Here is a 17,908-nt window from a genome sequence, read left to right as displayed (position 1 = left end):
CTTACAGTATCGAGTTCGTATTAATTATAGAAGTGTTATGGAATAAAAGCTTCCTAACATACTTGTCAGTTAAGGATACTTATTTTAGAATAACCGGAAATGATGTTCTGACGCTAGTGACTTGACACTGTTTGGCTAAATATGGAGAGTAATTTTCCCAAGCTACATTTTTTTAAATTCACTTCCTAGCTTGGTGAAAAATAACCTTGCAAAGTTAGTGTTTTCTTTGGCCTAACGTTACACTCCCAACGGAAACATGACAACATGTATCTTTTAAGTTTATAGGTGTTTACGTTAGCTAGCCACATAAAGCTATGGAAAAACATCCATCACTAGGTAGCTAACAGGCTAGCTAATGGACTAGCCATCACTACATTCCTAAATATAAAAGTGCAATTTGTGGACCTTCTTCTGGGTTTTATCCTCGTTGTATAAGTTTATGCTTACAATTTATAATGCCTTTATGTCGTCTGACCACGGTTTTAATTGTGGTTGGTAACGTTTGTGCCACTTTGAAAGACAAAAGTTGAACCCCTCGACTAACTCAGGTAACACTCAGCTAGCATCTTTTTTGTCACTGCTTTCTACACAGCTCAATTGAACTGAACAGCAAATATGAACCACTTACACATATCATAGTGCAGGTCATATGATATATGTTCATTGTGTAACCCCTCCTTGGTTAAGTTAGCTATTATCATGTTTTTTTCAGCGTGTAATTACATAACACTGTTGCATCTCCTGCTTATAATACAATAATGTTTCCTCACAGAGAGCTCAACAGAGCCTGTTCTCCATGATGTGGATGTGTGTTGCTGTTTTCCTGCTGTGGCTGAGGTCAGGAGGATGCACAGAGAAGGCCAACACATCAGAATTAATAGAGTACACAGCGGCAGACTTCTATGAGAAATTGCATTCTGGGAAGATGATGTTTATCTATTTTGAGCATCAAGGTAGGCGGCTCACACAATCTTTTTACACATAAGAAGTACAAGCAACATCTCATTAAATATATATACTGGTATGTATGATGATGATTAATGAGCCCAACATGTTGAATAAATGATGCCATATAGATTCAAACTAACCAGAATTGTTTTATCCCTAACATAATTTGTTTTTTTTAGAGTTATTATTTAATAATCAAAACCATAATAATTGTTGCTTGCAGTGTACTGTTGCACTTTTTAATAATTGCACAAAATGACTGTAGGAATCATGTATAAATACTAAACCAAAAGGGTAATAATAACACTTGAAAATACCTTAAAAATACAGATAGAACAGGAGTTGTTAATGCTTTTTAACCAAATGATCAATAATAACAGTATTTATCTGTCTCCAGTCTCTCCTACTATCTCTCTGTTCTTGCTGGAGTTAGAAAAATCTGCTGACGCACTGCAGGATTATGGAGTACTGGTTGGCAAGGTAACTGCATTTCTCTAGAGCTCCACCAACACATGCAAGTGGAGATTAAAGCTCAACGTTAATATTAACTACAAGATGTGTATATTTTTGTATCTCTTTATCCCTTCTGTTTAGGTCAACTGTGATAAACAGCTGGTCCAGGCGTACTGCACACAAGAAAGGGAGCGCCACACAGCGTTTCTGTTCAGGTGTGTGGAGCACAGCAGTTGTCGATTATATATGTCAAGATACATTCACTTGCATTGTATTGACATTTCCATGACTCTTTCTGTGACTGTGTTTTTCTGGCAGAGGTGGTAAGGAGTTCCTGGGTTTTGACTTGGACACAGTGTTTGACGTCAACTCCATAGTGTCTGAAGTCCTGTTGTGAGTACTCGTTCAGTTATATTGGTGTAAGTTAATAAGGGTTAATTCCTTGGTTCTTGCCAGTTAAAGGAAATGTCTTTTTTCTTCCAGTGCCATTCTGCGTGAAGAGGTGAAGTACGTCCACACTGACACTGACCTGTTGGCCATGGAGAAAGCAGCCAGAGGGAAGAAGGATATCGTGCTGGGTTATGTCCGCAGTCTGGGAACACAAGGTATGGAAAAGAAGGAGAGGATGGATATATTGGGAGGGAAACTGTTAGTGATGCATTGGGATTAAAGACTGATTCATTGACTGATAGTGAATCTGGATACAGACACATACTGACTGAAGTAAATGATTGTGTCCTTTCTGCTGATTGTGTCACCGAAGAGCACAGATCGATGATGGAGACAGCCTATGTCTACGGATCCAAATACCAGTTCATCCTCATTACCGGAGGCCCTGTTTTGAAGCACTTAGGGTACGTTGTTTTGCCTCTCTCTCTCTATGTCTCTGAGTCACATGCCATGGCCTTTGCAGTCACACAGTGTGATTCATAGAGGAGGCAGAGGAAAGCAGGGCTCATGATGAAGAATTATAAAAAAAATAGGCCTGATTTACCGATGTGAGCCTGGTAAAATTAGTAATCCATCCCTCTGATTGAATTTATAATGGTATATTTTGGAGCTGCATGATTGGTGGCCCTTTCTACTACCATCATCAAATACATGAATCCATTAAGATGAGAGGATTAGGGTTTTCTGACAACTGTATATTATACCAGAGAAGTATTTACTGTGTCTCTTCTTCTCTCCTCAGCGTTGATGAGTCGTCTCCCTCCTCTCAGGTGTGGTTCCTCCACTGTAGGGTCCACAGTAAACTCCCGCTGAGCTCTGAGCGCTGCCCTCTGACCCGCATGAGGAAACCCCTCTCCACCCTCAGCCTGCACTCCTTCCTGCAGCTCATGGAGGCTCCAGTAGTGGTGAGGATACATTTTTCTAAATTATAATTATCCAAATTCTGAAGAAAGTGAATTTAATGTATTTCTTGTACATAATTGTATCATGTTTTTCTCTACTAGTCTGAAGTTTACGACGACCCCTCCTCGGTGCAGCCCCCCCAGTTCCCCTACCAGCAGACCCCGCAGGTCTTCCTGTTCTCTCGCCCTGCGACCAAGCAGCAGGACCTGGACACGGCCACCGCTCTGGCCTGGAGGCTCCGGGGCCTCGCCCTGCTGCTGCTCGTTCACAGGTAACAGGCACAGGTACCAACCACTGGTGGGCTTTTTGGTCATATTCTTCATTTGACTTTATCCCTGTGTGTGTTTATGTGTGTATTATCAGACAGAGTCCTGCTGTGAAAACCCCTGATGAATATAATGCTGCCTACAGGCTGCCTGAGAAGGTATGATGCCCACTCAGAAAATAAGATTACTCATTATTTTTAAACAATGTGTGTCTTACACTCTTGTGGATGTGCTTTAAGAGTTCAGAGGTGAAGTATTTGACCCTAAACGACCACGATGAGGTGCTGGAGCTCTTCACAAATCAAGAGAAAGAGGACGAAGACGAAGAGGACGATGAGGGGTGGCTGGAGGACGAGGAGTGGCTGGAGGACGAGGAGGTGGATTCACATTTTGGTAAGTGTTAAGAGCATAAAACAGAAAGAAGGAAAGAATACAGAAGTAGACAAAGTTGATTAATCCCTCAAGAGGAGATACAATTTGTTTTGACATGTTTCTTTGTCTGCCTCAAGCCAAGCTGGACGATGAGATTGCTGCGTCTGTCTACGAAAACCGAGGCAACTTGCCGGACATGGACTCAATTACCCAGCTAACCTCTGACAACTTCCACACGGCAGTATCTCAGAGCAGCCTGATGGTGGCGCTCTTCTACCTCAAATGTAAGCTACACTCTTCCTGATATTCTTTCAAAGAAAAATGAGTTAAGAGTTCAAATACATGAAAATGAATTTAAGTGCAGTTTCTTCTTTCACCACCAGGGGATGCCGTTTCAATGGCTTTCCTCAGCTCCTTCATTGAAGTTGCAGAGAGACTTGAAGGTAAACAGGACACAATTAAAACATCTTTTTTGTCTATAGGAGAATTTCAGTTATCCAGGAATAAGGGTTATTTACCAAATGCCCTTTTTTGAAGCTTGTGTTTAGGTTGTTTTATTAGGTTTCAAGTGACAAGGTTGCGTTCTGTTTTGTTACCGACACCTATCACTGAATTACTTTGAAACTAACGAAAATATGAAATAGTGACATTATCATCATCTTGATAGGTGTCTGATTATTGAATCGCTTCAGGTTCTGAGGTACAGATGAGTGCAGTGGACTGTGGCGAGTGGACCGACCTCTGCGCTGCTCAAAGCTCCCTCCCAATCCCCTTCCAGCCAATCACGGCCTTCCCCTGCGTCTTGCTGCTCCGCCCTAAGGAGCCGGCGCAGCTTTACAGAGGCATGCTGGGTAGTGAGGCGCTGCATCGCTTCATCTTGCTGTAAGAATACACAGACCTGGATTTATTGCCAATTTCAAGCAAATAAATGATAAATCACCAACCTTTTTGTACTGGAAGAGCTTCTTTTATATTCTAGATTGTTTATGCACTAGAGCTATCAGTTATTGTTCTATTTTTTCCATAGTTTAATAAGGTTGTTTTCTGTGTGTCTATCTAACACACGTGTATTTGTCCCTTCTCTAACCAGGAGCCTCCAAGCATCTCCCGTGCTGCTCTCTACCAAAGAGGAAGTGACATCATTCCTTCAGGAAGTGCCTCGCCCTGAGCTAGCAGGCTATCACCCTGACAGAGTGATGGGACTGTTTAAGACACAACTACACACAGGTAGGAAGCTGTAATTCTGTGTGTTGGTATTGGATGATGATGACCTTTCGTGTTTTATACCGGTGAAATAAAACGTTAGAAGGATATACACCAACAATGTCAACTATTTCAGATGTAAAAAATAGTTTATCATTAGGCTTGTGACACCTGTGGCTGTGTTGGTGCTTGAGGTATCTGTGAGCCATGAAACCGGAAGTCTAGTTTGAGGAATATGAGTGTGAGGTAAAAAGCCTCTGAGACACAAATCACTCCATAACAGCTTAGCACAACTGTTTACGACTGTGAAGGAAACAGCGGTGCATTTTGTTAAGTAATCTCAGAAGAATGTGTGCCTGCACGTATTTGATTGGCCACCGCGGTGCCTAGCTGGAAGTCTGAGTGTTGTGCCAAATCTGCGAGATTCAGGTTATTTCTGCGCCCCCGCTGCGCCCCGTTTCAAATGGAAGAGAGCTTCATTTTCAACACGGGAAGGAACTTGTCATCCAGATCCAGGTTCACTGTCAGTAAATCATGTGATGCTGCTGTGTCCTGCTGCAGGTGTATCGCTGTTTACTGAAGCAGCAAAGTCTCTGAGAGGAGAGATGATGACCGGACTACTGACCAATGGGCTGGCAGAGAAATGGTAACAGCTCGTGTTATTAGTTTGTCCCTGAGAGTTGTGTAACACATTCATTTCTACAAGTTATTTTTGACTGGATTGGATAAAACTCAATTCAACTACATCACTTATACTTTTCCAGAAAACACCAATTAAAAAAAGATAGGAACATTAAACTGATGATAAAAAAAACACACAAATATGATCCCTAGTAATGCTAGTATGGGCTCCATCAAACACACAAATACGAAATGAAATGTAATTTTTACAATGTGTTTATGTCTTAATGCTTTGCTGTACAGCACTTTGAATTGTTGTTGGAATCTGCTTTATAAATAAACTAGCCTTGCCTTAAAAATAAGCTAAATATATGACCCTTATTGTGTGCGTTCTGCAGGGCTGCAGAGCACAGCATGGAGCTTCCTGCAGTGTTGGTGTTTCCATCCTGGAGGGCACACACTCCTCCCGCCACGCTGCCTGTATCCACCTCCTCTGAGGAGCTGCTCACACACATCCACTCTGCTCTGCTGCATCCTCTGGTAACCGTGTGATCACTCCTCTTTCTGGGCTATAAGACATGTGTGCCTGGAGAAATACTAAACAATCCTACGAGTTATTTAGAGTTCAAACAAAGCCTATAATCTAGATCCATGAGTTTGTGAAAGCCTGGATGGAATCATTCACAGCAGATAACAAACTCCATATGTGGACTTTCTTTCATACATTCACAGAGTGATGCATGACGTCTGCGTTTACATTTACTCTGTCAAACAAATACAATGATGTGGAAACTGCCATCTTTAATGCAGATGTTGCTCATCAAGACAAGTTCAGATCTCTCTTTGAGTGTTTACGAGTTTTGATGCTGTGAAGGTAAACAGAAGGGTTGTCAAAGACAAGATTGAAGTTTTCAAATTGTACTTTTGAAACTCTTTTTATGTATTATAGTCCAAACAATACCAGAATGTTCCTTTTTAGATGGCACAATTGTCCTTGTTTCTAATGAGACTGGACTGCAGCAGGGTCAAACCAGGTCAAACACGTACAGTTACTAAAATCAGTATCCATTTATGCAGCATGCACATCATCCTCTTCTACTCTACTCACGCGCCACCGGCTTGAATATGAATAATCAGGATACATCTGTTTATTTCTTGTGAGAAAGAAAGTAGTTATCACATACAGAAATATGGTAGAACTGGTTCCCAAACTGTGTCCTTCACATGCTTATATATTCAAGTTCTACAGTCACAAGATTGAGGCCCCCATCCAAAATGGTCATGCTTGGTCTCATGTGAATCTCCCTAGAGGTTAAACATCATGTTAAACATCGTCACATAGCTATCATATGCCTATTACAGCGTGTCATGCTTATATTCTAGGAGGTCAAACATCCTGCCATACACTGTCATACACTTGGACCTCTGTTACCACGCGCACTTCTGCTCTGAGCACTTTCTGCTCTTTCTTTTTTCAATCAATACAATAATTACTGACGTTAAAATGTTTTTCTGCTGACACTGAAATAAATGTGACTTCTCTGTTTTCTCTCCCAGCCTGAGCTGACGGTGGAGAACCTGCCCTCCTTCCTCTCTCTGGGTAAAGCCCTCCTCCTCCTCTTTGTGGGAGAGGAGGAGGACGAGATCGGGCGGAAGCAGAACCAGGCGCTGGTGGAGGAGATGAGAGGAGTGGTGGAGGTGGGAGGAGGGAGGATGGAGCAGTACCTGGCCTGCTGGATCCACCTGTACGTAACTAAATAAGCTCTATATTCACTAACAATGTATTCTCTATTTATATCCATTTTCCTGGTATGTGTTCCAGGGGCCGTACTCCAGCTGGTATGTCCGTCCTGGGGTCATACCTTGGCACCATGCCCCCCCTCCCCGCTCTGGTCCTCACCCATTTGCCCTCAGGAGATGAGATCTATCAGTTCCCCCCCAACACGCCTATAGTGGCCTCCTCCGTCCTGCAGTGGCTGCAGAGGATCCAGGAAGGGGGTGTGTCAGCGGCAGGTAAGGAACAGGAAGTGCTGGAGTTAGATAAAGAAAAAATGGCACGAGGATATAGGAAAATAAATACTTGTTGTGTAACAAATCAAGCAAAAATAATCAAAGTACACAGAACAACAATCAATAAATCCACGTCTGGTGTAATTAGGCAAAACTTAAACACCTGAAACTAAAAGCTTAAGAGATATGAAAAAACTGTCATGTCATTTCCTCTGTTTATTCACTCTAAAAGCTCTTAAAAAGACTATAACTCTGCATTATGGCCTTTAAAGTGCCTGCTGTTGAAGTGCTTCTGGATGTTTAATCTATAATGATTAGCCCAAGTATGCTTTCACTTTCTCACTTTTGTATTCCGTCTGCACTGCGAACAACACTTTACAAAGCCAGCAAATGCAGACAAAAGCAGACTTTGTAGGTGGTTTGATTTGAAGTGGTTCTCTTTGCTATGGAGAGGTCGTCATGTCTCTCGCAGCAGGAGTCATGATGATGACGTTTTTAACTGCAGCAATGACCCGGTTATCCGCAGTGATTGCCTGCTTACCTGCAGTGATTTGGTGATACCCCGCAGGGATGACTTTCCATTAAAGTACATTTCCACTACGAAACTCTGCTGCATACATAAGATATCAAACAATTATTTCAATACCTTTTGACTAAACTTGAGCTATACACGTTGTAATGTTGGTTGCTTTTATGACCTTTAACTATATTTTCTCTCATCTGAGGTCATAAAGGAGTAAGATCAGGGCTGCTTAATGCCTCAAATGGAAAAATGTTGGATGACATTAGAGAAGACGTACTAGAGCTTCGAAGGATTTTACTTGCCCCATGTTTAACCTTCAGAGGTCAAAGTAAGACAAATACAGTGAGGGACTGTCATCAGATATTGTGATTCGTTCACTTTTAACAGACTGAACTAAAGAGGATGAGGCGAGTAATGTGTCAAATTATATTTAAAATAGAATCAGAAATGTTTTTGTTCATTTCCATGGAAAGAAGAAAATGACCTCATATGGAAATAGTAAAAACATAGCCTCAAAGAAAAGATAAAATAGACGTGTCAGTCCCATGTCTACACTCTCCTCTTACAGTGTATTTCCTTTATTTAGGCACAAATCAAATAACATATGCTCCATAGAGTGTAAAAGCAGACAATGACAGAGGGCAGGATCCAGCGAGTGGCTTCAGGCATGCAGGAGGCTTTGAGTCGACACGTGTATTGCACCTCAAAATGGTCTTTGAATGAAGGTGATGATTGTTAGGGCTTTAACACCTCCTCTGTCCAGAGCCATTAACCCTTGACCTTTGAACTCTGCAGTGGGTGCAGGTGAGATGAGGCAGCGGTCGCGCTGTGACTCTTCTCTGAGCACAAGGATTGTCATGCAACCAATTCCTTCCATTCTCCACTGGAAAATACAGACGTGCAGTGTTTAGAGACTCATTTTCCACGTCCTGGGACTTCCTGTTTCCATGCAAGGCAGTTTCAAAACTCTTCTTTTGATCAGAAGTGTATAACTGATTGCGTTCGAGTTAAAACAAAATTGTTTAGCTGTAAAACGGTATCATCGGTATCATTTAAAAGCTGCCTTTTGGGTTGATTATCTGCCTTTCTTCCTTCTGTTCGGCTATTATTTTAAAATCTAGGAAATAGTATATTATTTTTATCTTAATTACCTTGTAGATTATGAGTTATTTGTTTCATATTTATAACTGAATAACAGGTCAAAGGTTTTTTCTTTGCATTAGATTAAGGCTCATATCATCTTGAATCATGTTATATTCTGCCTTTTTTAAATAAAAAATTGTAGTACGTTCATCAATAAGGAAAAATAATTGTTTTTGCAGACCTAAATAAATATTCCCGTTTCTGTGTGTCTCTATAGGGATGTTGGGGGAGGACAGCTGGCCTCCTGCTGTCGAGTTCCTGGACTTCCTGAAAATCATGGACATACAGGAACCAGACTCCGCCCAGCAGCAAACTCCAGAAGAGGAAGAGGAGGAGGAGGAAGAGGATAGCAAGGAAGAAGATGTGGACGATTCCTCCTCCCACTCTGACACTTTTCACAATAACCCTCACTCTGAACTATAACAGTGAACTGGGACATTAAGTAAATGATTAAAAAAATGTGTTTCTATTCATTCTGGGTTTATATGAGATTATTGAGATAGATTTCTTCCCTACGAATTGTATTGACAGACTGGAAAAGATATACAAAAAAACACATAACAGGTAAAGGTGGGTACGTCGAAAAGATAATGTGAAGTTTGGAGTTAAAGTCGGTTTCATTATGACTCGACCCCCTCAGGGGTATTTACACAGTTTCATTTCCTGTTTTTTTTACTGCTGCGGTTTGTGACTGATTCCTGCTGAACTTGTTGACCTCATTAGCTGACAAGCCATTATTAAAGTTACAAAACCAAGCAACTCATATTCGTTTAAGCAAGCGTACGCAAGTTCTGAACCTGAGGGTTGTAGCTTAGTGTGGAAATTGCGTATCTGTCATATTATAAGTGTTTCCAATAATAATCTTACAGCTGCCTTCACTGTTATGAAATAAGATCACGATTGGCTATTGCAATGACTTTAGGTACGGGTCATTTATGTCCTGATGTTATTCTGACGTTATTTCCCCGCATACCACCTCTTATGGTAAATCACAAGGTGTCTGTGTAATTTCCCGTGCAGTTGGGATGCTGAACAAAACAGGTAAATTAGGTCCTGTTGAATTATTATGGTGGTTTCTGATGTGGCTTCTGGGAACTGGAATTCAGATCAATGAGTCTTGGTTAAAAGGGTAATTCCAGTCCATTCTGAAGCTGCGACTGAAGGATTGAAAGTGCTTTTGCGATTTAGGTTGGATTTTCTTTTGAACCCATGTGAATCACCATCTTTCATTTTGGTCCAAGTACTGGCAGAATCAGAACCAGGTTTATTGCAAGGAAGGTTCACACACAAGGGATTATCTTTGGTTGTATAATAGTGGGTGCATACCTAAACACATTAAAAGGGAAAATGTGTTAAATAAGATCAAGTATAGAAATATTAAAAAACTATTATTAAATCAAATATATAAAACAATGTTTACAGAAATATAACCAATTATTGAGAACATTGCAGTATATCTGTTTTAAAAGTGGTAGTAATGTCAGTAAGAAATATCAGTATAGTTTGTAAGTTGGTGTTTGATACTTTTAGGGCTTGATTTATTATACATAAAAATAGAGAAACATATAATATAAAGTAAACTGATTTGACATACTGGCCACAATACACAGAACACAGCACTTCAGTCATTTTGACGTATACATTTAGGTATACAAGTTTAGACAGGCCTTCTTGTAAAGTTTATTCAATAACAAATGGTATCCCTTTCATTGATTTATTTTTGCAAATAAATATATATTTATTATATTACATTTAAATTAACTTTTCCTAATCGTGCGAAACAGCGCCCCTCTTGGTACTAACGGGGTTTACATGTTAGCCAGTGTGCGTGGTGAAAAGACGACATTACACCATTACAGATGTCCAACGAATACAGGCCAGGTGTGTCAAGGTGATTAAAAAACTTTAAAATGTTAGAGACAATACGCTCATATGGCACTGCAAAATGTATGGAAACGTCTGAGGAAAAGAAAGTGTGAAGTAAAGTGTGAAATGGCCTCATAAGAAACAAAATATGAAAGTATTATATAAAATTAAGTGTTTCAGATAGTAGGTTTTTAATTGTTGGTATTAATTATCTCCCCTCTTTTGAGTTAAGCTAAGCTAGTTAGCTAGCTAGCAGCAGCCATGGAGAGAGAAGATGTGGAGTCCTGTCAACCAACAAAATGACTGTGAACATGGAAGCTTCACTTGAATGAAGGATGGGAGAAGTGATGTGGACGTCAAAAAACGTAAGTCAGACACACACTCTGTCTTTCTGTCTGTCTCTAAACATAAACTATGGTCTTTGCTAGCTGTCTCTTGCTAGCTTTGCTAAACTAGCTAATTTCTTTCCTAATGCTGAAATGACTGAGTTTGGCTTTTTATGTGTCCTTCACCTCTTTTTGTGTTAATGTTGATATCATGAAAATGACATACTGTATACTGAATTGCATTTGAATATTTGTATATATTATAGTTTTCCAATGTAGTATTTCATTGTTGCTGAGTCACCTGCTGACTATGTTACTGTCCGTAGAATGTAGAATAGAATTATGCTGCACATACGGATATCTTCAATCAGCACATAGTTCAGAATTCATTTAAATAACTCTCTTAACAAATAACTGACCCCATCCGGCCCCTTCGATTTTATTTTCACACTTTCTTTACCACTTGATATAACTGCAGCTGTGATATAAGATATCAAAGCATTAATGGTTTTATTGACATCTTTCTTCTAAGAATAAGTTTGGTTTTGTTGAAGCAAAAGGAGAGAATGTCTTATTTATGGACTCCTTTAAGAAATATTTAAAGGCTTTTTGATACGCGTTAAAAAGGGCCTAAGCAGCTTACAGAAAGCTGTCCTTAAATACCAAATGATTCCTGTCTTAGAGTGAATTTCTCAGTCATGAAGTCAGCATTTAGTTAACCCTGTGTGTGTTGAAGTTAATCAGTGTCAAAGCTGTTTGGTGCAGAGCAGAAAAACACGATTAAAAGCCAAGGTAAAGCATGGCTGGATTTCACCGTACTGTATCTGTTTAAGTTTCCAGTGGTGCCAGTGATTATACAGGATTCATTCCTGAGGTGCTGCCAAAGTTGTCGCGCCTGGAAAAAACATTTTGTCAGATTTCTGGGATTAAAGAGCTTATCTGATTTTAACTCATGTGTCAGCTATGTGTGGCAGAGAAAGTGAAATAAATGCAGACTTTTAACAGCTCTCCTGCTGTTGGCAGATATTTCGGGAAGACTGACTCCTGCCATTGGAGCTGAGAAGGGAATAAAAACAAATGAGATAACTGTGGCAACAATCTATGTATCTGTTGACATTTTGAATAAGGACGACAAATCTATTCAAGATCTGCTTATGGTGGAAAACTTTGTTGATGAGCTCAGCATTCTTTTTAAAAACAGATTTTTACAAGCCTGCTATAAGTGGTGGACTGTAATTAACTGAAGAACCATAGTATTATTTTGCTACAAGTGTACTTTAAGTATTTTATACTTCTAACCCACTTAATTTTAAAGGCTCCTTTTTACTCCACTCTACTCACAGTTACTATTTACTTTTTATTTACATTTATCGAAGTATTTTCACCTCTTCCTGCTGGTGGTGAATTTGTATCTGTGTGTGTGGCCAGTTTATTGTCACTTGTATTGCATTGTTATGGTGCAATACGTATTTACAAAACCTTACAGGAGTGTAGATCAAATCAAATGAAAGCCGAGTGTGAAGATGTTTCTGGTCTGAAATATATATATAGTGGAAGTAAAGTGGATAGAAAGTGGGTCCCTAGTACAGAAAGATCTTTAATCATGTATTTATTATCTCTACACCTATTTCATGTCATTATGCTCCCTTTTGCAAAAATGTAGTCCAACATTGAATTAGTATTATTATGAATTCTGGCCAAGGGTGCAGATGAGTATCAGGAGTGTTTGTGGGAATGCAATTCCTTCATTTACATATATAACCATCAATTTAGCAAATAACACAAAGTTGGTGTTCATGCACTGCTTTTCATATTAATGGTACTCTTACCAGAAGGGAAATGCTTTGTAAATAAATTATTCAAGCAGGACTTAAATGACTATAATGCAAAAAAAAAGGTAAATACAAAATGACTCAACAGGTTCAGTTGTTTTCTTTTGTTTTTTATTTGAATGAATTGGACAAATATAAGGTTAAATGTGTTGTAAAATGTCTGGGTACTTTTTTTATGTATGAGTCACACTGTAAACCTGCTTGTCGAGAATATTCAGCATGTATGTGACTTTTAGTAAAAGGGTCATGCACACAAACATACAAAATAATTGCATTTGCTGCATCCCGGAAAAACTTGAGTCATCGTAATCCATCAGTAGGGAAATGATCCTGCATAGATCAAGTACGTAACTGGATTGTAGCACTACCACACACCCCCGTGTTACATGTGAGTTATAAAATTAGTGTAAGCAGACCATAGATGTTATTCAATTTCTGATACACACACAGAGCAGGCCTGGTGCCTCAAGCGGCGTGTTAGCGTTCCTGTCATCATTCTTTATTTGTTCTTCGACTGAGTTATGTTTCACTTATTAAAGTAATTGCAAAATGCATTCAATGTCATCTTTGGCTCGCTGTTGGCAGCTTTCCATTACATTACCATACCTTATACTGAGTGAAAGCAGACGATAGAAGTTAAACGAAAGGCCAGTTTAACGTAAGCTATGCTATTCCTTTGGAAAAGTTTCAACTGTTGCATAACGCCCACCGCAAATCCCTATAGCAGCTATAGGAGTTTGAAACATGTCGGCACACATGTCGAGAAATCTTGATTACAAGGTCAATGAACGCATCACGGGGAATTTATGGCATAATGGCACACAGATGCACGAGTGCAGATGCAAAGATGAAGGATGGGGAGGCAGAGCCATCTTTGTTTGGCAGTTTTTCTCCGTTTCATTGTGTCTGGAAATGACGTTTTACCTGTGATTGTGTGTGTGCTTCACTTGTTTTTGAATTTGGCGTAGTTGGTTTGTTTTTAGTCATTTATTCATCCGGTTGCAGGCATACGAAGATATGGAGTTTTGTTGGGAATACTTGTAGAACGTGACTGTGTAAGCGTGTGTGGGAATTTATACTCCAAGATTGCGATCAAATTCTCAACCATAATTGAGCTGAAACTCCTACGGGATGGCCCTTAATCTGTGTTCTCAGAACCACTCACAAACACACAAACACACACACACACACACACACACACACACACACACACACACACACACACACACACACACACTGGATCTCACTGCTAAAGCCAGGCTGATCTCCACTTGACGTCACAAAGGAAAATACGTCAACTCAAGCAACAGGGAGCATAGTTTCTAAGCAGCCTCCTAAAAATAAACAAGGGGTTTTAATAGGTCATGAAGTTATTTATTGTTTAACTTATTGTTTAAAAAAACGAAAAATGACACATTTTAAAGTTCTTATTTACAATTTATTCACACTGAAGTTGCGGAAATTTCTCTTTCACATAAACAGAGAAACAGAGAACACTGATTTCACTTTCACCATGTTGTTGAATTCCTGCTAACGTGCAATTATTCACATTAAAATAAGATCCATCCTTATTCACATTGCATCTCTTGTAATTAACATTTAAAAATATTTTAGTTGATTCACATTCTGCAGTGTATTACTGAGATTATAAAGTCGTATTAACTGTGTCCAGATTGTATAAATGTCACATCCACCTTGACCCTTCAGTACATTTGGTAAATGTCTATTTGAAAGTGTTCTTCAGGAAGTAATTAGTATATGTTTAAGAGTTCAGGCCCTGAGGTCACTGCTAATATTTGGCCGGCTGCGATTGGCGATACACTGTGTTGCCATGGAAACCTTTCAGTGTCCGTTACTGTCACGCTCTCTGAGATCCCTACCTGTTTCTCTGATTAACAATACGGCCAATTAGAAAGAAGCCCTGTTCCAAGTTGGAGCTGAATCAATAACACCTCATTAGCTAATGCACCCTGATGATGTCATGTGACTTCGTGTCTGGATCCTCCCAACATCAAGCTGCGCAGTCATGTAACTAATGAAGAATAAGTGGAGACACCTGTGTGGAGGTGCAAGGCTGCAGTTTAGGATGGAAATCATTTATTTACACAACTGACAGCATCTACTGTTTACAGTCAGCCAACAGGGGGAGCCAACAACAGTATCAAAGGTCCTGTAACTATGGTTACAAATATAGAGAACCTGTGCACTCATCTTAGTGAACCATTTTATAACTATATTGCTGCAGAAACTTCAATTCAGAATGCTTCACTATTTAATTTGATTGATTTGTGCGTACCCAGCACCTATGATCCATGTAGATAATATGTAGAAAATGTTCAATAAGATTTAGAAAATCATAGACTTCAGAGGATGCATTTAGCTTGAAAAGATAATTGTATATCTCCACACTTCAGTGGATTAAATGGCTTTTATTTTGAGTTCAAACCTATTTAGAGTTCCCTAAATAAACCTATCAAACAATTATCTAAACTAAGAGAATACTGACATTATGGAGATGGGACATCACCAAAAAAAGATAATTATTGTTACATACTTTGACCTTTTTTAAATGTGTTACTTTACTCTGTGGACACTTTTCTTCTAATTTGACCACTGCTGCCATGTCCCCATTACTGCCTCAGAACACACATTCATCAAGATGTGTGTGTGCATTATATTGTGTGTATTGATTCAGTCGGTGAAAGACATCATTTCAAAATGATGGTCATTTTAGCAGCTTGTACGTCGATATGGATGAGATTCACAGTGTGTGAGGAGCGAGAGACAGAGCGTCTGGGAGAGAGACCTAAAAGGCTTTTATTGGGTTTGTTACACAATTCTGGGAAGGGAAACACAATAGCCGGCCATATAGGAATAGCTGTCAGGAAATGTAGGGTCTGAGTGTGTGGTGAGACAGAGAGTACTGTATGGCAGAGGGGAACAGAAATCTGGATGAATAGTCTCATTTTCCAGGAGGTTTTTTTCCTGTTAAAAACAGTCAGTCATACTTCACTGTTTAGGATCCAGCAAGGTCAAGATATTAAAGGGTTTTGATATATTATCATGACATCAACAGGTATTCTGAGAAACTTCCAACACTTTATAGACTAAACAGTAATCGATTATACCGGAAAACGGTCCGCAGAGTCATGAATTTAGTTGCAGCCAAAAAACGTTTAAAATGATTCACATCCAACTTATAAATAAAAAAAAAGGATATTTTTCTTCTGGTCATTAGTTGGGAATGATGTGACTGTGTGTGTGTGAATCCTGATGCATTCAACACATGACGGGTTTTCCACTACTGTAAGACATTCTGTCCTGGCAGCCGTGCAATACAACACCTTTCAGCACCTATTGGAATGGCAAACAAAAGGGGTGTGTGTGTGTGTGTGTGTGTGTGTGTGTGTGTGTGTGTGTGTGTGTGTGTGTGTGTGTGTGTGTGTGTGTGTGTGTGTGTGTGTGTGTGTGTGTGTGTGTGTGTGTGTGTGTGTGTGTGTGTGTGTGTGTGTGTGTGTGTGTGTGTGTGTGTGTGTGTGTGTGTGTGTGTGTGTGTGTGTGTGTGTGTGTGTGTGTGTGTGTGTGTGTGTGTGTGTGTGTGTGTGTGTGTGTGTGTGTGTGTGTGTGTGTGTGTGTGTGTGTGGAGGACAAAGGCAGTGAGCGTCACAGAGAGGAAGATAAAGTCTGTCTGACAGCCTCTCTCTGTTCTGTTTGTTCACAGAGATTTTTCAGACAGAAACAGAAAGCATGAGGCTTCTTTCTTGTGGTTGTTAAAGGAAAAATGTTGATCCATATTCGTTTTTTTTTTAAAGAACTCTCATCAGTCTGGTCTTATACCTACCCGGTAAAATGTGGCGGATGAGACGGAAGCTTACATTTTTGCTCCCAAGTTACAGACCCAATTATCTCTAAATGGATCGCCACATATCTTTATTCCCAGAGGTCTTCGTCCTAGGAAACCTATCTGCTTCCCAACTACACAGCACTATTTATATATATAATTATTGCCAAGAAAAAAGTCCTTTTGCATGGAAATCTAAAAATCTCCTGAACATCCCACAGTGAAAGAATCCTCTAATAGATGGTGTTTCCGGAAACATATGTCTGCCTCCCTTAACTATTAAACAGCTGTTTTCAAAATCCTTTCCACCGTCATCAATAAATTGAAGAAAAGTCAATGAAGTCCTCCAAAGTGTATGAAAATGAAAAGCAGCAATTCTTCTCTCTAAATGTATTTGCTGTGGTAAATAAGATTGATATAAACAGCTCCAGGCTTGTTTTTAACTTCCATCCTTTACCGTTTCTACTTTTTTCAAACAGTGCACGTTCAGAGCAAACCTTAAGCGATGCATATCTGACTTTTATTGGAGCTCCTTTCATCTCTCCTTTATTATTCTTTTTTTATTTGACTCCTACATTAAGGCTTTTATAGTGTAAGCATCAAGTTTAAAGAAACGGGAAAGGAAAGCTGAGCTCAGCTGCTGTAAACCCCAGCGATAAAGTCTTAAAACGTTTTAAGTTCTCCAAACATGCATTCTGCAGAACAGAGACGTGTGATTTTCACGTGGTTGCCAGATTTCGAGTCGTATGAGGATAAAAAGTCAAACTTTTAGCCTCTATTCTGGATTATCCTCTGTGATCATTTCTATAGTTCACCCTGGTGAAGAACCCGTGAGATCCGCCCTTCTTCTGGAGAAACATGAGACGTAGCAGAGTTGAATATCAACGGTTTATTCCGTGCAAATAAAAGTCTCGGTGATGCCATCTGATCATTCACTATCAAGTTTGTTCTCCTTGATAGTTTATTTCTACATGACTCCCTCAGCCGCCATTACATATGAAGTAGCGCTGCTCAATTAATCGTATTTTAATCGCAATTACGATTATGGCTTGCAACGATTACGAAAACAGCGTAATCGAAATAAAACGATTATTATTTTATTATAACCTTTTTTTTTTTTTTTATATGTTTTTTTTTTTTTTTCGTTGAAG

The 17,908-nt window shown here is 39.5% G+C and overlaps 1 protein-coding gene and 1 long non-coding RNA gene across 2 annotated transcripts in view; both read left to right on the top strand.

The window, feature by feature from the left end:
• Positions 1–44: 44 nt before the first annotated feature.
• On the top strand, positions 45–9,365 carry txndc16 (thioredoxin domain containing 16). Its single transcript, XM_079668735.1, has 20 exons — positions 45–548; positions 773–953; positions 1,346–1,428; positions 1,543–1,616; positions 1,720–1,794; positions 1,885–2,006; positions 2,165–2,255; positions 2,594–2,756; positions 2,856–3,025; positions 3,118–3,178; positions 3,260–3,413; positions 3,530–3,676; positions 3,776–3,835; positions 4,085–4,274; positions 4,483–4,619; positions 5,157–5,241; positions 5,615–5,756; positions 6,774–6,961; positions 7,039–7,229; positions 9,110–9,365. Exons 2-20 carry the CDS (start codon positions 797–799, stop codon positions 9,313–9,315), a joined length of 2,496 nt encoding a protein of 831 aa, XP_079524861.1. The 5' UTR covers positions 45–548; positions 773–796; the 3' UTR covers positions 9,316–9,365.
• A 1,300-nt stretch (positions 9,366–10,665) lies between these two features.
• The window catches only part of LOC307031575, a 47,058-nt gene continuing 39,815 nt past the window's right edge, over positions 10,666–17,908 (top strand). Inside the window, exons 1-2 of the long non-coding RNA XR_013805994.1 lie at positions 10,666–10,783; positions 10,991–11,123. This is a non-coding gene — a long non-coding RNA (uncharacterized lncRNA). The remainder of the gene's footprint in view (positions 10,784–10,990; positions 11,124–17,908) is intronic.

The sequence above is a fragment of the Notothenia rossii genome (assembly GCF_949606895.1).
Source record: "Notothenia rossii genome assembly, chromosome: 3".
Taxonomy (NCBI): Eukaryota; Metazoa; Chordata; class Actinopteri; order Perciformes; family Nototheniidae; genus Notothenia; species Notothenia rossii.
This window is presented reverse-complemented; position numbering and strand designations above follow the sequence as displayed.